Consider the following 25564-nt stretch of genomic DNA (forward strand, 5'->3'; position numbering starts at 1 on the left):
GGGATATATGCTGTTCCTGGTAGGCCTCCAGCTCTGGAACAAGGGATGGTGGCTGAGGTGAGTCATCATGGGAAGTGTGGAGCAGTTGATCGATGTGTCTTCTCCAGATGAGATTATGTGTTTCAACTGTGTATGACACGGGGCCTGTTTTTGCAACAACTGTAGCAGGCATCCACTTTATCCCTTTGGTATAGTTCCGGGCGAGAACCATGTCTCCAGCTGTGAAGCTCCGGAACTTTGCTTTCGCTCGTCTCTCCACTTGAGCTCTCTGTTGTAGGTGCACAAACTCTTTTGAGGTCTCAGGAGGTCAAGTCGAGGAGACACCTTTGTCGTAGCATGAGGTGTATTTCGGTATGACAACAGGAAAGCACTGAGGCACCTGTTGAGGGACTGGGTACCTTGAGAGGACAGGGAGAATTGCTCGTAAGCATGTATTAGTTTTTACACAGAAGGGAGGATTACAACAATGTACAACCGAGCTGAAGGAGGTGGCAAGCGTGGCTCCGATTCCACGTTCCTGCGCAGCGCCGAAGGAGACGGACACACAGAACAGGCAGCAACATATGTACGAGTGTCTGCATATATCATGGGCCACAAGAAGTGTCTCTTCAGGAGAGAGAGAGTGCGGCTAACTCCAGGGTGGCAGGCAAACCTAGAGGTGTGTACTCACTGTAGGACATGAGAACGAACAGAATCTGGGACAAAAAGACAGTTAGGTGGGCCTGTACCTGGATCAGGTTGATTTTCTTGTGCCCCCCTGATCACTGCTTCAATCTCCCATGTGACCGCTGCGACAACACAGGAGGGAGGCAAGATGGTCAGAATCTGCATTGGATACCTCACTCATATGTTGTCGGGAGAGAGCATCCAGCCTTATGTTACGTTTACCTGGGCGGTAAGTGAAGGGGAAATTAAAACGACTGAAAAACAAGGCCCACCGAACCTGTCTGGAGTTTTGCCTCTTAGCTGACTGAATGTATGCTAAATTCTTGTAATCAGTCCAAACCACGAATGGTTGCTCCACCCCCTCCAGCCAATGTCTCCACTCTTCTAATGCTAACTTGACAGGTAACAATTCCTTTTTCCCAACATCATAGTTCTTTTCAGCAGGTGACAAGCGACAAGAATAAAAGGCACATGGGTGAAGCTTGTGATCTGAACCAGAACGTTGGGAAAGAACAGCTCCTATCCCAGTATCTGAAGCATCCACTCCCACTACAAACTGCAGAGAGGGATCAGGTTGAACTAACACAGGAGCCGAGATGAACAGATTCTTTAGTTTGCAAAATGCTGCCTCTGCTTCCGGGGTCCAGGAAAATTGCACAGAGGAAGACGTTAGTTTAGTGAGGGGAGCTGCCACTTGACTGAAACCCTTGATTAATCTGCGATAGAAATTTGCAAATCCAATTTCCAATTTCTTGCAAGTAGTGGGTGTGGGCCACTCAGATACTGCCTTGATCTTTTCCGGGTCTGTCTTCACCTGCCCACCCTCGATGATGGTACCCCAGAAAACTCACCGAGCTGGTGTAAAACTCACACTTCTCTGCTTTGAGAAAATCGTATTTTCTAGTAGTCTCTGGAGAACTAGCCGGACATGGGACACATGCTCACTGAGGTCTTTGGAAAAGATAAGGATGTCATCTAAATATACAAAAACAAAACGGTTGAGGAAGTCTCGAAGGACATCATTCACTCAAAGGGTATAACTAGATACTCAAAATGCCCCAGCGGTTTGTGAAAAGCAGTCTTCCATTCATTCCCATCCCGAATCCGCACAAGATAGGCGTTACGGAGATCCAGTTTTGAAAAGATGGAGGCTCCCTGAAGGGGTTCAAAAGCAGAGCTGATTAGTGGAAGGGGGTATTAGTTATTGATAGTGATGTTATTTAGGCCACGGAAGTCAATGCAAGGGCGAAGAGTCTCATCCTTTTTCTCAACAAAGATAAAACTAGCACCAAGAGGGGAAGAGGATGGGCGGATTATTCCAGCAGCTAGAGACTCTTAAATTTAGTTTTCCATGGCCGCTTGCTCAGGGCGCGAGAGATTGTATAAATGGCTAGCTGGCAGTTGGAACCAGGGAGCAGGTCAATAGCAAATTCGTAAGGTCTATGAGGGGGTCGAGAAAGTGCTCGGTCTTTGCTAAATACCTCACCTAAATCTTGGTACTTCTGAGGAACGCCTGAAAAGTCTGGGGGGCAAACTGATGTGGTCACTCCCTCAGCTGGGGACAAGGCTGACTGCAGGCACGTAGAGTGACAGAAACTGCTCCAAGCTACAATTCTCCCAGCTGCCCAATCTATGTGAGGGTTATGTTTCTTCAACCATGGGTGGCCAAGAACTAGGGGTGAATTTGGAGCTTAAATTATCTTGAGACGAATGGTTTCACTGTGCTTACCAGAGAGGACGAGGGTGAGGGGAGCAGTTTGGTGATTTACCTTAGCTAGAAACCTACCTTGCATTCAGGGGTGCATCTAAGGGCTCGAGTACTGAATCTGACTGAAAGGCTACATCATAATCAAGGAAATTATCTTCAGCACCCGAGTCAATTAGAGCTAGGAGGGGCAGAGACAGCTGATTGGAGCAAATGGTAGCTAAAACTTGTAACTGGGATTTAGGTGGAGGGAAGTGGTTGGCTTGGCTCATCAGTACCCCCACTTCCACGGATGAGCCTGGTCTTTTGGCAGAATTGAGCAAGCAGCAAGGAAATGACCCCCTTACCACAATATATGCACTCACCGGCCCGGATGCGCCGTAGACGTTCCGCAGGAGGTAGCTGGGCCCTGCTGAGTTGCAGGGGTTCATCCTCTGGAAAAACAGTGGCCAAGCTGGGCTGAATGGTGGAGGTTTGTTGTGGACCAACTGTGGTGCGAGTCGTGGGCATAGTGTGAGCGCTGGTGGCCGGCAGCGAATGAGCAGATTTCTCCATGCAGCGTTCACACAGGCAATTGTCCAACCTGATAGTTAGAGAGACAAGAGAGTTGAGACTTTCAGGTTCATCCCTGGAGGCAAGTTCATCTTTAAGCTGTTCATTTAAACCTTTCTGAAAAACTCCTAAGTGCACGCTCATCCCATTGAGCGTCAGCTGCCAAGGTCCAAAACTCCACAGCATAGTCTGCTGCACTCTTTGACCCCTGATGGAGACTCAACAAACGTTACTCAGTCATTTTATAGACTGAGTAATATTCCTAGATAAGAGAGCTGCCCCATGCCAAGTGGGATGAACGCCGACTCTCCTAACAGGTTTCCTCCAAAAAGTTTGCCAATTATCTACAAAGCCTACACCATTTACAGGACACCACCTCGACAGCTAGCGGTTAAAAGACAACATGCGGCTAAACATGTCATCACCTGTCATGTTAGGGAGAGGTCCAGAGAAAACTACTGTGTCTGAATTAGTTTTTGCAAAAGCACACACCGATTCAACATTAACTTTAGTGACCTCCAACATACGAAGCCGGGAGTCGTTGCTGCCGATGTGAAACAATAACATTTGAGATTTCACGAATTTGTATATTTAGTCATTACATTCATGCTACAAGCATAGTGAATTTGTGAATCCATTCATGTGGCCCCTTCTTTGATGGCAGATAATCCCTCTTGACACCATCAAGACTTTCAGAATTTTCTTATCTTTTAAATGTATAAAGCAGAACATCTCAATTTTACCAAGCACACACACACTTACACTTAATGTCAGTGAGCTCCCACTGGCTCTGATCGAGAGTAGAAACTGGATGCCATTTGTGACAATGTTGTCCTGGTGTGCGTCTGTATTTTAATGACTTCTCTCACTTGGGAGTATATTGAAAAGGGTGCCGAGTGCGATGAAGATGGAACAGTGAAACCAATGAAAAGAGAGTAAAAAACAGGGAGCAAGAAGCAACAGCACTTAATGGAGAGAAACAAACAAATGTGTAACTGGTATTTCTATTTTCTCATACATGTTGTGTGACTTAATTATGTCTTTTAATTCTGCAGTAACAGATATTTACCGATACAAATTGTATCAGTGAATAAGAATAAGACTAGAGCTTGTATTTGTACTGTGTTAAACAAACAACTCAACTTTATAGTGAGTATTATGGATGAAAGCTTTGGTGAACATATCCAGTTATATTATCTGACCAGAGCTCAGGGGTCATACACTAAGCAGAAGGTCTGTGGTTTGATCTTACCAAATAACCTAATGCTTGCTACTGTCTAATGCAGGGCTTTTCAACTTCAATATCAAGAAGGCCAAATTATAAAATCCCTGGGGGTTCTTGGGCCACAAACAAATAACTCTTGTTTACTTGTGAAAAGCATCTCCAGGAAGTGTCACAGAACACTGCTTATTCTGAGGTGAAGAGAGACAGGTTGCTACGACAAATTGGGGACCTGTGCAGAAGAGGTGAAATCTGAGGGGTTTCACAGACCCTTGATTAGTGCTGCAGTTGATGATGTGCTGCTGTGGAGAACAATTGGTGCCACTGCCAGGGACAAGGGTTATCATTTGTCTTCTCCGATTGCTAGTCAATCTTAAGAGGTCTTACATGATATGAGCAAGGAAGAGGGTTGCATGAGTCCAAGTGTGAATGGTTATTGAATCTCTTTGGAAGGGATGAAAGGACACCATTGGAGGTGGGGGATAAGACTGGCAGTCAAATATTTGGGCCTGCCAGCCATCTACTACTGTTGCCATTTTTTTAGGGGGCAATTTGGCGTTCAGTACATTGACCAAAGACCCTTCTGCATGCAGATGGGGAACACTGGGTTCGAACCGTCGACCTTCTGGTTAGAGGATGACCTCTCTACCACCTCAGCCACAGTCGCTAAAGACAACTCTCCTTGCTGTGCGTGCCTCTCTCATTGATGTATGCGATCAAAGCAATCCATTGATTTGTACTGGCATTTGCAGTATTTGGTATTCTTCTGCAGCTCGTAATGCTTGACAGAGTGCTACCACATGTAGATACATAGCTCGGAAAGAGCCAACAACCAGGGTTATAAGCACTGCCCATATTTCCACCTTCTCCCACTTTGCAAAAATTACCCCAGCATCTGGGGTTCAAAATTTCTTAAATTATACAGCATATATATATTTTGTTATAATTTTTCAGTCATCTGAAATAAAGCCTGAAGAGAACCATTTTTGTTAGTTTTGTTTCTGTATAGGCCTACTATAAAAAGCACTTTACATTTTTTATTTTGGTACTTGTACTTTTACTTTTGATACTTCAGTACATTTGATAGCTACTTTAAGACTTTGACTCAAGTCATTTTCTTACCGATTTACTTTTGCATCTAATACTGAATTAGGGGGTTGCACAGGGGAGCTGCCTTGCACCTTTATTATTCTCACTTCACATGCTGCCACTGGATGACATCATCAGAAAAGCACAATGTTTGTTTCAATAGTTATGCAGATGATACACACCTGTACATCACTGCTGCGCCAAATGATGATAATGCTCTGCGCTCTATCACTAAATGAATCCAAACCCCAAATCAAAAAGAGAAATGCTGGTAATTAGTCTGGGTCAGCTAACTCCTTGGATAAAATCTGAGTTGACAAATCTAGGTGTTATCTTCGACCCAGGTCTGAGTTTCAAGGCCCACTTTACCAAAACCTAATTTTTCCACCTTAGAAACATAGCAAAGTCGGCCATTTATAGACAGACGGATGCTGAAAACCTCATTCATGCCTTCATTTCTAGTCTACTGGATTACTGTACTACACATTTTGCAGACCTCCCAAAGAAATCAATAGAGACTCTGAAAGATAATCGGAGATGCAGCTTTTTAAGTTGATATTTGTTTTTCAGAACAAAAATGATTGAAAACCTGCTCTTACAAATGAACTTGCCTCTTAGCTCCCCAGCCACAATTATCTGCCGCAGCTGCACAGACAGAGTGACATTTTATTTGTTTGTTCTCTCCACTCAGTTGCTGTAGATTTTAGCTCTGTATGTTGCACTTGCCTGATTTGCTTCCTGCTGGGTGGCCTGTGATTGGCTGCTCAGTTCCACACTTTAATCAACATCATGCTGGCATCTTGGGTCTATCCTCTGTTTTTTTTACTTGTTACTATACTTGGATACTTTGTTTCACTTTCTGAAATTTTATTATGGTATGCTGAATTTTATGTTCCATTTTATGCTCAATAGTAACATCAGCTAACATCCATCAACTCTTCATCACGTATCACTGCTTTTCAAATTTAAGAAGTGACAATTTTAAGAAGTGATTAGCGATGAACAATACATAAGTATGTGCCATATGTCTTAAAGGATGTTACATATACCCTCTACAAAAGATGGGCTAACCATATAAAACAAGGCTACCATATGATCGTCCCGGCTCATCTAGTCTGCATTGTTGCATCTGATACATGAACACTTTTGAAGAGTACATGAACAGATTCACATGCATTATATAGACACTGGGTAATGGTCTATATAAATACAGACCATCTCCCAGCATGAATGATACTTACTGGCTGAGCCTTTGAATTAGCACAGCAAGCAGTACTGATGGGTGTGAAGCCACGGGGACCACTCCAGAAATTGTTAAGCCATTTATAATAAACCTACTATATGCTTTAAATACCAAAAATACTGTATATGCATGTTATCAAATTTTTCCCACACATTATGCACCCTCCTTCTCCTCTGTCTGTCATCTTGCAGTCTTGTTTTCTCACAATTCATGCCCTGTCTGTTCATGCAACCTATTGTGGTGAATGTATGTTAGCCGTAGGGCTCACTGAGAAATTACCCCTGACAGCTGATTTGTTGTATGTCAGAAAGGGTGGTTCGGGTTCTGATAATGAAGAGGAGGAGAGGAAGGGAAGTGGTAGGCAAAGGATCAGTCATCTTTTTCTTGCTTGCTAAACAGATCGTTATCATGTCTTTACTTATGTCTTTCTAATCATTCACCAAAATGAGTAAAAATGTGTACTACATAATGTGCACACCTTTTTTTTTTTTTACAAATACTGTAATTTATGTGATATCAGATCAGATCAGATCGCAAAGATGTTGGACCTGATGTTTGGACCTGGATTGTGCAATATATAAATCAAAGGAGCAACAGAATATCATTAAAATACAGGAAATTCTATGACATTATAAAGCCTTCATAGTCACCTCAACTCAGAGATGATTCCACGGGAGAGGAACCTGATAGCTGAAAGCTCTGGCTCCTACTCTACTTTTAGAGACTTTAGGGACGACAAGTAAGCCTGAATTCTGGGAGCGCAGTGCTCTAGTGGGTTGATCAGGTACTATCAGCTCTTTAAGGTATAATGGTGCCATATTATTAAGGGCCTTGAAGGTGAGGAGAATTTAAAATTCTATTCTAGATTTAACCGGAAGCCAGTGTAGTGAAGCTAATACTGGAGAGATGTGGTCTCTTTTCCTGGTTCTTGTGGAGTCATATATAATGTGAATAAATTTGTAGTTGTATCATTAGTCCCTGTGGCTGATCCACTAACCTTATGAGATTTGAAAAGTAAATAACAAAAATATCTAGATTTCCAATTGTTCTGATTCATAGTTAATGCAACTTTCAGCAATAAATGAGCAGGTTTTACAATAAAATAGATTTTTGTTGTTATTACTCTTTACAAAATATGTCCAATAAGAAAATGTGCTCATATGTGCATAGTGTGCTGTATGGTTTGTCAGAAAATTAATCTAGATTCATTACCACTCAGGAGACAAAGTTTCACTACTTCCAAACCAAACCAAACAACTTAATATTCTTTTCACACCAAAGCCTAAAGCCTGAGTTAGATATGATGAGTCCAATGACAGCATAGCTTTATTTAGTTAAAAAATGATGCCTACAAATGCAAGCGGAAACTCCTCTGACTCTGTCATACTGTCAACTGCTCAACCTGCTCAATCATCTCTCTTATCCTCTAGCAAAAGTTTGTTGATCCGAACCACAGTCAGTGGATAACAGTAAATAACACAAAGGGGAAAAACATGTACACACACAGGTTGTGCAGCAACAAGCAAAATAATAAATCTATGTTGAGTGTACATCTGTGAACCTGAAGAAGCAGAGCTGTATGTGGTGATAGTCTCCATTTCTATCTCTTAATCAATACAAAGAATGTTTGCTCTCATCTGTAAGTGAATTATGCTTTTGCAGAATTATGACCAATTGTCCGCCCCTCTCTTTTCTATTTCCTGCCTCCTGTGTCTCTCTTCTCTTTCCACTATTCTCTCTATCCCTCTGTCTCCTTTGCAGGTTTTGGCTTTGTAACATTTGAAATAGAGGATGTGGTGGAGAAAGTCTGCGAGATCCATTTTCATGAAATCAATAATAAAATGGTAAGTGGCTCCCATCACATTTCAGAATGTCAGAGATAGATTTGGATTCATATTTGATTTTCCCTGGTGTGGTGTGGAAACTGATAGGGGACAGGTCGGGATGGAGACGGGCAGTGCGAGTACACACACACACACACACACACACACACACACACACACACAGTCTGTGGGCCAGTAGTTTGTTTGTCTGTCACTTGCAAACAGCTGATTTGCAAAAATAGTGTAAGCCCGAGTGTGCCACCATTATAAAAATTTAAATTAAAATTTCACAATACAGCCTATTTTCAAAGTATTATGGAGCCATCTCATTACAGCAATCCCAAAACAAGAAATATATTTTGAACAGTGCCAAGAAGTTAATATTGAACAACGCCACCAAGCATCTACAGATCTACTATTTAGTTTACTATCATTAACGATTTGAATCATCATTGACTCTCATTGGATGTGTGTTGAGCAGCACCCTGGCATGTGCTGCTAGGTGTGATGTACTCTGAAATACAGACGCAAACAAAACAATCAAAAACTGTTTTACACCAAGAATACCCACATGTACACACACCCGCACAATATATTGGTTTTACATCAACACAGCCCTGGTTGTCTTACACAGAAGCTACTAAACTACAATATAGCTAGTGAATACCCTGTAAAAATGTCCGCACTCAGCCATGTTAGTGACAGTATGTTAGCGGAGCTTCCACCCATTCTAACGAGGTATAGCAGGGCCATATTGACAAAACTTTATTTTGCATGTTACCTCGTCGGTGTATCCGAAACAGCCAAGGCCTACGCATTACAGATTTTACTATGATAAATCCACCTCCACACTCTACCAGTGCTCAATATTTAGAAACATCTGCATATTTTCATACAGTTTTGGCCCTACACCTGATAAAAGTTAGCAAATACACTTCGCAATAATGTTAGCTAACAAGTAAGTTGTAGTAGCCAACTTGTTTGTTTCAAACATAAATCCACAAATAAAGAAAATACGTCACCTAAACATATACTAACCTAACTCATCTTGTCCCCACCACCGTGGGACGAATAAAGGATTATCTTATCTTAACTTACTTCCACCCTTGCTTTACCCAGCTTAGTTGTGAGCATGCCAGACTGGACACTAGTCGTGCAATATGCTGATGTGCTGGTGTTATGTGGCATCACTACAGCACGCTCATTTCAGTGAGACTACTGACAAGGCATTTCAGCAGCTTCAGGAGCAGTGTTTTCTATGAGAGCAAGGAGCACTCTACTCTTTGGGCTTTTTATTTATGCACACCTTTTGAAGACACAAAAAATAATAAAACCCACTAGAGGAAAAGGAAAGAAATAAAGCTAAACATTCTTCTTTAAATATAGACAATAGATTCAAAACAATATGCAACTAAATGTAAATATTCAGTTAACAATGAACAAAAAATTACATTTTACCAAGTATTCCGCTATCTGCCGCTAGGATACGGAACTCAATGGCAAAGTCTGTGGCGTTATGCTTACCGTGACGAAGGTTAACCAGAGCCCTTGCTGCCTCTCTGCCCGGAGAGACTCGCTGGAAAACTTTGGTGAGCCTGGTAGTGAATGTCTGGAGGAGAATTTTGCAAGAAGGAGATTGATCGATAGTAGGGTTAGGGGTACAATTAAAATCTATCAAAGTATAGGAGGGTAGAAAAGTCAGAAATGGTTGCCAACAGTTTGGGGAAAAAGGCAGATTATATTGGGGTTGAGATGCAACCTAGTAAAATGTGCTCTCCATAGATGTATCCGGAAATAAGTACAGGGGTTCCTGTTTAGCTCTCCGTTACAAGGATCCGAGTTTCAGGCTCTAGAGGAATTCACACTAATAGAGTTTCACTGTAACTTATTTTAGCTGATGGCTTCTAACTGCCTTCATCCGAATGTCTACCCTGCTTCCACTGGAAAAGTATTATACTGAATAGCCAGTAAAATAGTATTCCCAGCCACACCCGTTCACGGCAGCTCTCCTCTCATGATCAGTGCACTTGGTAGGTGCTAGGAACTATTAAGTGGCTTTGTAAGCCCCAAGGATCTGTTAAAATATCTGGCTAGAGTAACTTTTAAGAATCAGTAAGTTGTCATTAAACATTGTAGTTCCCCATTTACTGTCATACTGAAAACGGTCCACAACTTCTTAATTGAATCTAAATTTCTTATTTATTGAGCTTAATTAGCAAGGGCAAGCAGACAGCAATTATTAAAATCTCAATTTTGGTCGCACAATGAGAACTGCACCTTCTGCATTTAATATGTGGCTGAAAACTCAAAAACTTGAGTGTAGATGTTTTCTCCATATCCTTTTTCAGACAACATCGTTCACTGCCTCCAATCCAACTCATTGCCCAATTTGCTCTATCTCATGTCAAACTATTCAGTTTTTTCTGTCACAATGCTCTGCTGGCAGCTGTATTGTCATTTTTTGAATAATATCAGATCCTTTACTATAACCACTGACAATAGTACATCTGTTATGTTTTCCTTTGCTGATTTCTGACTTGCAGTGCCGCACTATACAGTACCACCATACCTTGTGACATAATGAACATATCTCAAAGGAAAAACAGAAAAGTTTTGGATGTTTCATAACTTCATGACACTTTTTGGTAATTGGTTTTGGTCAAAAAGAATTTGATTACCAGACAAAAAAATCGTCATAATGGTAAATGGATTGCATTTATGTCGCGCTTTTGTCTTGATGACCACTCAAAGCGCTTTACAGTACAGTTGACATTCACCCATTCACACACTTATTCACACAGTGCCTGTATATTATGTGCTTTGCCTGCCTGTCTTTGGCATATGGATTGGACAAATGGGTATCAAACCATTTACCCTCTAATCAGTGGACAATCCGCTCTAACTCCTAAGCCATACATCAGACTTCCACACATGCTCTAACCTCTCCTTAATTATACAATTATCCCAAACTTCTGTCAATAGAAGCTCTTTTTCTCCTGGTCTTATTATTGTCACTGAGTCAGCATGCAATTGCCATACAAACAACCTAGAGGAGCAGAGAGAAGGAAGAGCTATTAGAGCACACTAGCTATTAATTTTTACATGATAGCGTTTATACATGGGGAGCTCAACAATGCTGACTTAGATTTCTTTATCAATATACCCATAGAGAGACTGAAGCCATGATCTTTCTTCCATTACACTTCTGGCCTTGATTGAATCGAGCTACAAAGGAAGTGCATGGATTGTTCACACCAGCAGGAGAGGCCAAGCAAGAAGAATGGTGACAGAGAAGCACAGAGAGAGCAGAAGTGTACGAAATACAGGCATTGAAACAAGGTTATAACTAGCTCAGTAAAGAAGTAGCATTATCTTTCACCTGTATGCTGGCATAGCAAGGTATTATTTTCACCTGTCTGTGTATCTGTGTGTGTTTAAAATAATTCAACAACGCATTCACTGATTTCCATCACACTTGGAGGGAATTTATACTTAAGTAATTATCTCCGGATGATTAACTTTTGGAACTGATCGGTCAAAGGTCAAGGTCAACAAAAATATGTTAACAATCATGACAGTGCAGAGAAGCTGAGTTGTGGCATCTGAACAGCTGCAAAGCTGCACCAAATTTGATTAACATAGTGAACATAACATAAGTGATTGTGAGATTGTGTAATATGAAATGAATGAGTTAAAACTATAACTGCAAGGCAGAACAGTATGTCAGGTAAACTAGTTTTTTTACAGCTCAGACCAGACTTTAATATTTGATTCTTGGTGAACTTTGAATCATATTTTAAATATGTGAAAACCTTAAAAACTTTGATCCAATTAAAAATGGCAGTATATCAAGTAGTCAGAATGATAAGCTTCCTTTCAGTAGAAAAAAGTTTAATTTAATTTGACTAGACAGGACCACACAATTAACGATGGGTTCCTGGGATTGATATATGAGATGTTGAAGAATTCTTGAGTCTTATTTGCGATGTGGGGAAGCTGGGCATGATGCCGTATGGTTTTAGTTAAGTGATGGGGAAGTGTCCCTGTAGAAAGTGAATAAGTGTTGTGAATAGAGGCCATGCTCTGGGTCAGGAAAGGTCTCATCGTGGATGGAGGTTTGTTGGATGGACACAGTCATGCTCCGCGGTGTGTGTGTGTGTCCCAGGTGTGTCGAGTTGTCCACTAAAAAGAGAGTTAAACCCCCACCCCCCTGTGTGGAGTGTCAGTCTTTCCCTATAACCTCTTTCTACACCTAACACTACACCTAAACTCAAAAATAAATAAACAAACCCCCTGATGGTTCTTAACATTGTGCCTCATGCTGAGCTACAGACTCAAAATCAGGCACAACTCAGTCATGACTTTACTGTTTTGGAAGAGTTAAGCTGAACAAAACTTGCTGCCATCCAATCCTGGTCTTCATGTATATTTACAGCACCACGCAAGTCATTCAAAATGTGAAATCCAGACAAGAAGTCAATTACTTTGGATTTCCTGCATCAGATTTCATTTTACAAATACAGTATTTTAAAGTAGTAATTATGTCAAATCGGCATTGGTGTGGAACGTTGGCTTGATAGAACCCCCTTATTACTTTTAGCAAAACAAAGTGAAAATCAGTATTTCATTTACAAGATATCTTCTGGTCTGGTCTACACTTGACACACGGAATCTTAATATCTGTTTGTTAAATGTTCTTTAGTGCCATGTACTGGACATAGGAAGTGGTACAATTTGGGCAAGACAAGTCCACTCACTCCATGCAGGAAGTAACATCTTACTTTTTCATTAGGGTCTGATGAACGCAGAAGTGCACAGCTGCGTCAACAAGCATTTCACCAACATGCACACAGCGTCAATTGATCAATGCTACTTGCAGCTTTAATTTGTATTTTGTCTATACTCCACAGGTAGAATGTAAAAAGGCCCAGCCTAAGGAAGTGATGTTTCCTCCCGGGATGCGAGGACGGACAAGGAGCCTACCATACACAATGGAGGCCTTCATGCTGGGCATGGGCATGCTAAGTACGCACACAGTTTGTTGTGGGTGAATATATTAATTTAACGTAACCTAATACCTTTCTTTAAATAAAGCTTGTTTTATTACGAGGAGAATAAAGCATCATTACCATATCATGGTATAATTTGACCATGAAATGTACTGAAAGGGTGGAGGTCTGCTGTACATGAAATCATTCAAATGAGGCAGTAATAAAATGTTCGTGGAAACAACATAGTCTCCAACACCTTGAGAACAGACCATTTCACAATGTTTGAGAAATCTCACTTTTCTGGTCATTTTATGACATCATGATCAAAAACAGAATGCATGGAGGAAAATGGAGAGTATGTAGTAAGAAGTGTGAGCAGGCAATCTTGGAAGGAGACTACTATTATTATACTTAAGACTGCTTGCTTAACACAGGAGTATATACACACATTTCTAGGGTAGGTCATATTTAATTTTTGGGTCTACTAGGAAATGTTTACATGCTGTAAAGTTTAAGAAACACTTTATTTCTTTCATACAACACATTACTACTGCGGATTTTCAATGAAACAGCTAGTCTTAGCTCCTGTGTCTTTAAATAACATTGTAATGTGCAGATGTTTGACTAAATGTTAATTGTAAGTCTAAATAGACGTTTTTGCTGATAAACCTTTGTGTTATCATTATTATTATTAATGAAGCGTTGCGTTAGTTCATGCAGGACACGGAGTCATGTGCTCAGCTGTCATAAGCTGCCAGCTACTGATAGGTTTATGGGTGCTCACCAGTCACCCACCAATCACAGCCCATTCTCTCAACAAAGCGGTCCCTTTAAATATGACCTCCCCTGCTGGCGGCAACTTGCCTCCACCACCCCAGCCTCCCCTTTTAGTACTGAGTCCAAACATTGAGGTAAATGGTATTCATCTTGAACAAATGTATCTTGCCTGCTACGCCCACTGGGGGATTGCACGTGTGCCCTGTTTTATCTTAGCATGCTGCTTGGCTAATCCAGGGGACATCAAAAGAATCAAGCCAAGCATAACTGTATTCCCAGTGCAATAAATGGGTAAAATCACGACAAAGTGTTCCTGACTGAATTACTATTATTATACGTTATTAGTTATTATACAAATTCTAAACTCTTAAGGTCTGGTTTGATTTAAAAAAGAGGAGAAGAAAGTTTAACCATCGATTTAACCATCGCTAAGATGCCCAAATTGTTTAGGATAAAGGTTATCTTTGAGTTTGATTAAAAAAAAAAAAAAACATCATCCTATGTTTGCTCAGAGACAGCAAAGAGACAGCCACATTTTATTATGGTGTGGTATGTTTAAGTTTGATTTTATTTTATTTTTCAATCTTAATAACTCAAATTTAACAAATGTTAAATGTATATATCCGCTTTCTGTAATTTATCTCTCCGTTCCCACAACCATATACATAGAAAATGGGGATTTTTCGTGCATTTAGAAATGTTGATTAATCCGATACAAAATTGTAATCGTTTGAGAGCCCAAATTATTATATATTATCACTTGTAATTGACCTTTTAAATGAACTGAAAGTTTTTAATAAAGTTTAATTTGAAATAGACAAATGGATGTCATCAGTATGGGTTTGCTTCTGTTATAATTATTGTTTTATAACAGTTGTCTCTTATCTTTTCTCCAGGTTATCCTAACATTGTGTCTACTTATGGCAGAGGCTACACTGGTTTTGCCCCAAGCTATAGCTACCAGTTCCCAGGTAATTTATTTTAAATGATTTGATTTCCCTTCTGACACACACATATAAACACACCTACATACACTCACACAAATGTGTGCGACAGATCTTAGTAGGGTTATTCAGGATGAATGTGCAATGCTGTCACAGCAACCAAGCCTGGGGTCTGTTTCCCGCACAACTTAAGTTACACTAAACATGTATGGTGAAATGCACCTTTCAGTTAAGTAACATTCACAATATGATGGTTTTCTAAACCTGTTGAACTAAAATTAATCAATTGTTATTGCCTGAGAGCTTTTGTTGCCATTATGAAAAGTATCACAATCAGCTTTATTGGCCATGTATGCATACACATACAAGGAATTTGACTACGGTTTTTCCGTTGCTCTCAACATACATACACAGAAATAGACAAATAAACAAAAAAAGCAAGGACAACAAAGCAGAACAGTTTAAGCTAAACATTTAATTATGATATACATTTAAAATCTGAATATAAATATATATACAAAAGTATACATATATGAACATAAATAACACAACAAAAATGAGAATGAAATGGGGAAATAGTCAATGCTGGGTTTTGAACCTGAATGCAGGAGACATGACTAAATTGGAAACTGGGTTTGTCAAGTATTATCAATACTTAGATACTTTCTCAACACCACACATTTACAATGATACAATCTACGTTAGGTTCACTATCATTGAATCAAAAAGTATCCAAGCAGATCTACAATCAAATTTTCAACCCAAGGTTTCCCCCAGAAACAAACCCAGTGACATAATCGTGAGTGATTTCAGACACAGCCACAAAGAATGTATAGGGAAAACATTGAAGAATAGTATTAATAATGTTGGTATGAGTTCAGAGACCTTTTTAGTAGCAGTACTGTGTGTTATGCTGGTTGTTAATGAAATGAAACAATTATTACCATATTTGTGTGCCTAGGACCTTTTTCTTAATGGAAACACAGAATGAACGTAGCACAGGATCAAGCATGTGTAGATAAGGTGTTCCAAGACATGATTGAAACAAAGCCGGTGTATGGTATGGCACTTGCCAAGAATCATCTAACGGATGACTGAACACTGAAATCTAATCATTTCATCTCTTAGTCCAAGTGAATGTTTGTAGCAGATTTTAAGAAATTCCATCAAGCCAATCTTAAGATATCACGTTTAAGAGGCGAGAATAGTGATTTCACAGTTCACAGGGACCTAGACATTTGACCTTTGATCACCAAACTCTCGTCAGTTCATCCTTAATTCAAAGTGAACGTTTTTTTTCCAATTTATAAATTAAATTCCCAAAAGTTGTTCCTGTAATGTTGCGTTCAAGAGGTTAAAAATATGTTTTATGAGTCACAGTGACATTGAACTTTTGACATTTGACCTTGAGTCCAAGGGAATGTTTTTACTAAATTTGAAGACAGTCCCTCAAGCTGATCTTAAGGTTTCATTTTCATACTAATAATAATATACATAATAATAAGTGTTGTTGTCTGAATCCTGCAGCTCTGCAGTCAGAGATACCTGCAAAGAGAGAGAGAGAGATAAACACAACGTTAGTGATATGTAGTAAAATAAATAAATGTGGGGGCAGAGAGACAGGAAGAAGGGTGCTCACTGCTCAGTGCCTGATGGGTGTTCCCCCAGCAGTCTAGGCCTATAGCAGAATAGCTACTGGGATTGTTCAGGACTCACCTAATCCAGCCGTAACTATAGGCTTTATCAAAAAGTAACGTTTAAAGTCTAACCTTAAATGTAGAGATTGGCGATATGTCCATTTACTACAGAACACAAAAGCATGTGTTTTGCCCTGATGCCTGTTTGTTGTCATAGCTATAGTAATTAGCACTTAGTTAATGTTTGATAATGGTCATGATCATGCCTCAATAGTAAATACATTTGAATTATGTCACAAAGTGCTCCAGTCATAGTTAGTGAAATGACTGATGCTGGAGGGACGATCTCCAAACAACAGACAGCTTCACTTAGTGTGAGTAGTGAATATGAAAACAATATCATATGAACTTTAAAGTTACAACGGATATAGTAAAACTTTTAGTAGTATTGTCACATAAATCAGCCAGTTAGAGGCTACCCTGTATGCTGAAACCAGTCTGAACACAGACATTTGACCAAAGACGTTCAGTATCTTTGAGCAAGTGGCTCTGTGTGCATGTCTCCAGCAAGTCCTCCAACCTAACATAGTTTTATTCACATTCGCAGAATTGTCTCAGTCATTCAATGGCCATTTAATTGGCAATTTTAGAATATAGGACAAGATTGTGAATATCCCTATAACCAACTGCCATTAGATTTTATCAGGTGTTAGCAGCCACCAGCGGATGCTAGGGACATAACTTAGCATCAAGTGTTTTGGCCTTGTAATCAATATGTTGTAGTCTTAAATGAACTAACAGAATGTTGACTGCCCTTCCTGTTCTTTTCTCAGGCTTCCCAGCTACAGCGTACGGACCAGTTACAGCAGTGGCAGCAGCTCGTGGATCAGGTAGGGGTACCCATGGAAGAGTTGGCAGCTACATGCTATACGGGCAGAATGCAAGGGCAGGTAAATGCTCTGTCAGTATTCTGTGTAGCCTGACACTGTCTCCATGCACTCTCATTTGTCTGTTCTGCCAGACACACTAAAACATGCACGTAAACATACTGTAACACAGGAACAGTTACTGTATATACTGCTTGTAAAGTGGATAAAGAGGGTAAGTTTCTTCACTCCTCTAAATTTGGTGATAGTAAACAGACAGTTATAGTAGCTTCCACAGTTTGTCTGAAGAGCTACAGTACCTGCTATGTAAATTCATCATGGATGGATGTTTTTTTATTATTAGTTGTTTTTTTTTACTTTTAAACAGCTACTTGCTTGTGTGTGTGTGTGTGGGTTCAGTGAGTTTTTCCTCACTGCCCTTAACTAGTCAAAGTGTTATCATTTCCATGTTCCAGCTAGTGATCAGTTGTTCAGTATCATAGTAAAAAACATGACTTTTAGATTGTGTTGTGGCAGAAATATTTAACATACAGGAGAGTTTTTTGTCAGAAAAGTGGCCAGGCTTTTAACTTGGAACAGGCCAGGAGCAGGAGTCAGCCTCTACGCCGACAGGGGACCAGGAGCAGGCGACAGCTTTTCTGCTGACCAGGGAGCAGGAAATCTGGTTCTAAATCTGGTTACTAGCAAACTGAATACTAGCAGACTGAGGAGCAGACAGGTTCAAACTGGCTGGAAAACCCCTGGACCGATGGTGGCAAGGTGGCCTAAGGAAACTCTTTGTCTTCTGCCATGAGAACAGGAAATTTGGTTGAGGCTGCGGTGTCCTCCAAAGCCAGAGCTGCCAAGGAATGGGTTGAGGTGGTCTTTGACTTGAGGATGGCAGGCGGAAAGCTAGCTTGTTGAGACCTTTGAACAATAAGGCGAAACTCTGTTGGGTCCATGTCTGGTCAGTTCGTTCTGTCACAAGCGGAAAGCAGGAGCAACCAAACGCAGGAGCCAAGTTAAGGTGAAACAACAAAAAATCTCCTTCAAATGAAGGCTGAGTAAGGCAAGGGACCAAAACAAAGTCCAATAATAAATTGGAAATAAATAATAAAGCATAACTAATTGGAACAAGGGAAACAAGATGAACATGGTGACGAGATGAACTGACAAAGTGAAGCACAGACTTATATACACAAGGGAGGCAGGAATGATGGAACACAGGTGAAACACATTAGGAACAGGTACAATCACAATGGCGGGAAAACAGGACAAAGGCAGGAAATCAAGCTGGAGACACACATGGAACATCATTTCAAAAGAAAACAGGAAACCAAGAACTCAGGGACAACTGTAACTGTAAGGAGCTGTCGACCAAGTGTGTTTCTGAATGCTCTGAGTTCAAAGTTTTTCTGTTGATTGTGTGAGAGTGTAGGGATGTGACGTGAGGAAAGTTCCTTTTGTTTTTTAATGATCATAATCAGAGCATTCTTTACTTTGAGATACCATGCCACTGCTTTAAGAAGCCTGATCCAATCTGAGAAGAATGAGATAAGATCAGATGGTCTATGGTAGTTTCAGTGTTTCTTGTCACTGTTGTGAATACAGCAGCATTTTTCCTGACCTCTGGATCATTTTGTTGCACTGACTGGGGATCCAATCCCTTTTCCACAGGCCAACATTCCTCAGGTTTCCATCAGAAGTCAGGGGCATGAATCCATCTGCCTTGCTCCTTGAATTTAGCTGCACTCATTTCCTTTGAGGTGTCATCTGCTGGATTGTCCTTGCTGCTTACATTCAATTCTCCATTGAGACAGATCTGTATTGTCCAGAATAAGGAAAACTCTGTTTGCAACATAGGTCTTAAACCTGGTGCGGTCGTTTACAATGTACTTGAGTACTGTTTTAGTATCCACCCAGAAGATTGAGGGTTTTAGGTTCATGTGCAGTTTATTACCAAGCATTTTGTCAACCATCACTAACCGTGCTGCAGCTGCCAACTCCAGTTGTTGTATTGTGATGTGCTTTAAAGGAAGAATTCTGGACTTTCCCAGGACAGAAGTTAAATGCACAACATCCTGATTGTTAAACTGCAACAGTGACTCACTAAGACATAACCACATTTTTTATTTATGTCTGAAAAGTGGAAAGTTGTGTTTTCTACATGACAGTGTGATGAGCACTGAAACTAAAAAATAGTTGACTTAAATGTAAAGGCACACTTGCGTAGTCTGTATTAAAGGTAAATCTACCAGGTGCATAGGTTTGGTTGAAACCCATGAAGTGAAGCAACTGCTTGGATGCGGCTATTTCTGGTAGTGAATGTTTGACACATTCGTTTCCCTGCTATAGAGGTAGTCCAAGCCCCACCCCATTGTCCGGTTTAGTCCTCACAACCTTCTGTCCAAAGCTAGTAAGCTGCACCACACTTTTACCATTGCTGTGGTAGTAGCAAGCCCAGACCATTTTTGGTGATGGTAAATGGTTTTGTATTTATATAGCGCTTTTCTAGTCTTAATGACCACTCAAAGCTCTTTACAGTACAGTTTTACATTCACCCATTCACACACACATTCATACAGTGCATCTATTAGCAGCACTTTGTTGTTCTATGAGGGGCAATTCGGGGTTCAGCGTATTGCCCAAGGACACTTCGGCATGCAGATGGGAAGACTGGGGATCAAACTGCCGACCTTCAGGTTGGAGGACGACCGCTCTACCCCTCAGCCACAGCCTCTTCCCCAGTGTTCATAACAGGTACCGCCCTAAGTGGAAACACTGCATCTCCCCTAAAGGATTGTTCCGGCCTTGATCCCTGTGTCTGAAGCATGAGTGGTCTTTCTCAGCGGTGCTCGAAGGGATTGATTTTTCTTTTCATCATCAGTCATTTTAATAATGACTGATGTTTTTTACCTGATTGTGTTTCACTATTTAGTGGCCTGTTTTGAAATAACAGGAACACATCAACAGAGAAATTATATGACACAATTCTGCCAATCAATCAAGGTCATTATAAACTACAGTGATGAAGTCGCAATGCCATTCAATCCCTCCCCCACCCCCACCTCCTTATCTCCCAGGGTTCCCTGATTATGGGTTGTATTCTGCATCTGGACCTGGCAGTGACGTGCGGGGAGGAGCCCCTTACTCCCTGGCTGGCTATGGCTCCCTGGGGGCCCAGACGGCTGCTGAGATCCTGCCCAGTGAGCATGCAAGCTCGGCCTGCAACTCTCCCAGCTCCCTCCAGGACATCCTACACAGCCCGCAACCTTTTAAGAGCCCAGGTCAGTATTTCAATGTCTCTGTTACTTCTACACATGCATGTAGACCCACAGACAACACAGCTCATCAACAACCTGAGGGGGAGATGGAAGGAGTGTGCAGTTATGATATGCAACAGTGCTTGCTTTTTATCCATTTCCTTTAATTTTGTCATTAGTTATTTTGTTCTAATCATTGTTTGGAATATTTTCACACTAGCGCATAACTTTTATGGACAAACAGAAACAAGTCATTCAGGCCAGGAATTTGACTCCATCCCAGGGCTCCTCAAACTAACAGTCTGACCACTGATTCTGTTGACTCTACCTGTTTGTTGATGTAACATACACAAAATGTAGTTATTCATGTGTTAGTGACTGAGATATATCAATTATAAATATATCTTTTAACATTTTTAGAAATTTCGTGTTATTACAGGAGCAAGTGGAGCCTACATGTGGACCATATAGTTCTGAAGAGAAACCCAATGTAGGTTATAATTGTATTAAATTAAAACCACATTGGGTAAGTGGTGGTAGTTTTCTCTCTCTCTCTCTCTCTCTCTCTCTCTCTCTCTCTCTCTCTCTGAACAATGGTTAAGAAAATACATTTATTATGATTGATGAAGATAATTATCATTATTATGATAGACAATAGCAGTAGTGGGGACACACACGTTTGCAGATCAGTGAGGTCACTGTCATGCACTGGTGAGGTAAGCTTTGATGCAACAGGTCCCTTAACTCATTTTGGATTATTACATCATCACTGGTTGAGTTGACTGTTTAGGCCTAATTGAACCTCAGGCCTCCGGGAAAATGCTGTCAACCAGAAGAAGCTTCCAGTGTCCACATTATTCTTTGAGACCTTGGATCCAGACTGTAACTGTCTGAAGATCACGTTTCCTACAAACAAAAGACAAATGAGGATACCTCTTTATGAATAGCTATCATTCGATTACAGATTTGTCCCTCAAATGTTTGGATCCAGAGAACACAACGTGTTTAATGAAGGGTGAGTCTAATGCTTTTGTGTGTTTACTGACAAAAGCATGATCTGATCTTAAGGATCATCGTGCCAATTCTTACACATTTAAAGAAAGCTTCAATAAAGCTGCAATAAAGTTGATTAATATTTAACCTCAGCCTTTTCTGACATTTACAGCATATACTTGTACACACACGCACAATGTGGAGTTGGAAGTATTGGTAAGTGAAAGTGATCTATTAGTAATGATCCTTGACTGGCTATCACCTACCTATTTCTGGAATACCTCTCTCTCTCTCTCTCTCTCTCTCTCTCTCTCTCTCTCTCTCTCTCTCTCTCGCTCGCTCTCTCTCTCTCTCTCGTGTTTGTTTGTGTGTGTGTGTGCATAAACGCTCGAGACATACTCTGCACTGAACCATTATCTTTTTTTATATATTCTACCGTGCATACATACTGTAACATACCTAACTACTGCAACACATGACTAGAGCCTAAAAACACATTCTAGCTAGAATGTGTTTTTAGGCTGGTATTCTGCAGTATTACTCCCCTTCTGGTGAGGTGAGTCCATGAAATAGTTCAGCTCAAAATACCCAGGACACCCTGTGTAATTTCCTGCCTGTCAGGCAGCTAGATCAAATGCCCCAAGTACTTTGGAGAAGATAATCACCTTCATATATTTAAAAGAGGCGGTGAAGGAGCAGGAGCAGTGTGGAGATGTGTGGGGGAAGGGAATGTGGATGTGGTGAATAGTGCTGGAGGCTCTTGCTGTGACAGGTGTTGATTAGGTGAGGGGTGTTTTGCCCACTTCCCCTGTGCAGATTTTGCCTAGAATTCATAAACTGTCTGGTAGTCATAACTGCAAAGTGCAAAGAATGAGAAATTGAAATTGAGGAGTTGTTTTTTACCCTTTACATTGGTGATGTAAAAAATCACTTATGTTGAGCTTAAAAATCATCTATAAGAATTAAAAAACTGTATATATGCAGTAAATTACTCCAGTAAAGCTCATAAAGACCAAGACGTTTCACAATTCTGCCTCAGTTCATTTCAGCTGATCTTTTATATATATGTTAGGGCTGCAACGATTTTTGAACCAAAACTGAAACCGCGGTCCAGACTTACAAGGTTCGGTTCGCGATACGCGGAGACGGAACCGCAACATGTCTCCCTGCCCAAGCCCACACAGGTGCAGCCTGTTACTTGTGTGCATATCTCTATAGACAGTCTATGGTGCATATGTGTGTCCAATCATACTCCAATCCAATCACAAACACTGAAATGACTAGTATCTTTAGAGCAATGAGTGTCAAAGAGGATTGTCTGTTTTAACTTTACAAAAGTGAGTTGTAAAGTCTGTGTGTTGTCGCCGCTCTGGAGCAGACACCGGCCGGCGTCTGCCCGACTGACTGCCCTGAACATATTGTCTATGGGAATGCTGTTGTTATTGAAGTGACAAGGACACTTATCTTTGTGTTTACTTTCCTGAGTTGTTGGTTCATGAAGAGCTGCAGTAAAACCCTGAACGGATATTTTTTTCGTTTTCATTGTTTAAACTGAAATGTGTTGGGCTTGTCGGGGAGACTGAAACGGACTTTGTATATACATGGATTGAACTCTGGTAGTTGAGACTGTGGGAGACACACACACACACACACACACTCTCACCTCTTCCCTATTCTTGGTTAGTTTTGTTTACATAGTTTTATGTGAAGTCAAGTTTGCATGTTCTGTAGTGTTCTTCTCTTTATTGTTTCGAATGTTGGTGCTAATAAAACCCCCAAATCCCCCCCAAACAACAATAAACCGATGTATGAACCGAACCGTGGATTGTTACAGCCCAAATTTATATTGTTCTGTTATATCTCATGCCAATACTTCACAAAAGACAATATCAACAATATGTTTGTCTGTCTCTCAGTCTAGTCTGACCTTCCATATGCTCTCAGTCCTAGTCCTCAGTCCTTGGCTCCCACTCAAGATGGGTGCATATTTAAAAGCTCAGTAATTACGTATTCATTATTGTTTTGTTTTTTCGCAAATTCATGGAGACTTAATCATCTTTGTATACAGTCTATGGTTCACTAGGATGGCAATGTTTAACCCATTGTAGTTAAATATCCTTAAAATTTTAAGTGTTAGTTGACACACTATATATACTTAACTCTAACCCCCACATGATTTCTTTAAAGAAAATTGCCAAAATGTAGCTCAGCCAGAAACTGTAAAAACAGAAAGAATCATCAGGTTTTCACCTTTCTGACAGTCCAAAACAAATCATGTGTGAGATGGTGTGCCGTAAGGAAAACTCTGACCCAATCGGAGCTTAAAATTGTCATATTTTCTCAAAACCACTTGTCTCATGTCCCGTTAATTTTTTTTCCAAACATTCAAACTTTTCATGAACTTAATTCTGTAAAACATTTAATTATGCACTCCTTTGCAGTCTCACACATAAGCAAAGCTCCATGGCTACTAGACGGCCCCATACTGAGCTTGAAATGTTACAATGTCAATGGTAGTTGAAAACAGTGAAACTGAAATAGTTAAAAACCCAATGTTATGTTAATCCTTCGAAGTTGGCAATTTCTAATATGACACTAAAGTCGTTGTCAGACATGACCCCCGGAGGATGTCCAGTACATGGGTTCTTCACACATGCACAATGCAGCAGAAGATTCTCTGCTCAGTCACGTTCACAACAACACAGGTGAGGGGTGGTTCAGCAGAGAAAAGCAGGAATGTTACGTATTAACGTATTAATACATATTCGTCTCTGTCTTCTACGTGTATGGCACTGCGTTTTTCTCCGGTGATATTTTTTTCTTGTTGCGTCTGTCGCATGTTTGAAACATCATCAACACCCCACTCGCTCTCTATGAATCCTGCGGAGGATCTTCTACTGTTTTCTCACATCAGCTCCGCTGGATTGTCTGTGGACTTTATACTCAGGGACTGGCCATAGTATCTATCACTCTAGATTTCCATTCACACATATAGCCCCTTCAGAGAATGTCCCAAGGATCTCCAGAGTTCAGTGCATGTCTGAAAGCATCTTAAACTTCTTGGGAACACTGTGTGACGTAATTCTTCGTTTTCCCAGAAAGGAAACACTGTACCATTTTTACTAAAAGAATTTAAATAATCTGTCGGATTGTGTGAAATAAAGTTGCTTTCTCTTTGTTTGCCTGGTCGTAGTCACCCTATATCTCTGAGTGCCAGTTATAGATTATCTTGCTTATCTGTCTTTTGGCTTTTCCTCAACAGGAACCCACCCAATTCGGCCTGGAACCTTTCCTGGTGCCAACAGTCCTGGTCCTGTAGCCGACCCCTATGGAACCGCCAGACAGGACTCTGGTGTGGGCAACTATATCAGTGCCACCAGTCCTCAGCCAGGATCTGGTTTCAGCCACAACATTGCGGTGAGTGTGTCTATTTTTCATTGTCATCATCCATTGCTTGATAATCTCTCCACTACCTTTTTGCGGGTCAACACATTCTCCGCTCCCTTTTTCGCCTTATTTCACCACTGATTATAAGAATGTGAAATACAAAAGACCAAAATTTAATAGAGATCTTTTGGACTGTCCACCTCCTTAATCAGTAATCTTTTACTTTTACTTTTAGCTCCTTGCTTGATTACCAGTGGCCCACTACACATTTTTATTGAGAAAAAGTTCAAGGTACAAGGTTAGATTCAGCAGTCCCTTTGTGTTTCCCTGGTGACACTTCCTTTTTTGTCACATTAACACCTCTTTCTCTGCTGTTTTGTGGCTTTGCTCGATATATCATCACCTC

The 25564-nt window shown here is 40.6% G+C and overlaps 1 protein-coding gene across 7 annotated transcripts in view; it reads left to right on the forward strand.

Moving 5' to 3' along the window:
- The window catches only part of LOC118106618 (RNA-binding protein Musashi homolog 2), a 167590-nt gene that overhangs the window by 134791 nt on the left and 7235 nt on the right, over positions 1-25564 (forward strand). For 4 of the 7 annotated variants that reach the window (XM_035155313.2, XM_035155312.2, XM_035155310.2 and 1 more), the window contains 6 exons: positions 8239-8321; positions 13211-13343; positions 14965-15039; positions 17483-17539; positions 20599-20802; positions 25034-25188. In XM_035155313.2, coding sequence (XP_035011204.1) covers positions 8239-8321; positions 13211-13343; positions 14965-15039; positions 17483-17539; positions 20599-20802; positions 25034-25188 — 707 coding nt within the window. Of the gene's footprint in view, positions 1-8238; positions 8322-13210; positions 13344-14964; positions 15040-17482; positions 17540-20598; positions 20803-21943; positions 21988-25033; positions 25189-25564 lie in introns of all 7 variants that reach the window. The other 3 variants (XM_035155314.2, XM_035155311.2, XR_004695225.2) reach the window with 2 other exon arrangements.

This window comes from Hippoglossus stenolepis, chromosome 4 (assembly GCF_022539355.2).
Source record: "Hippoglossus stenolepis isolate QCI-W04-F060 chromosome 4, HSTE1.2, whole genome shotgun sequence".
Lineage (NCBI taxonomy): Eukaryota > Metazoa > Chordata > Actinopteri > Pleuronectiformes > Pleuronectidae > Hippoglossus > Hippoglossus stenolepis.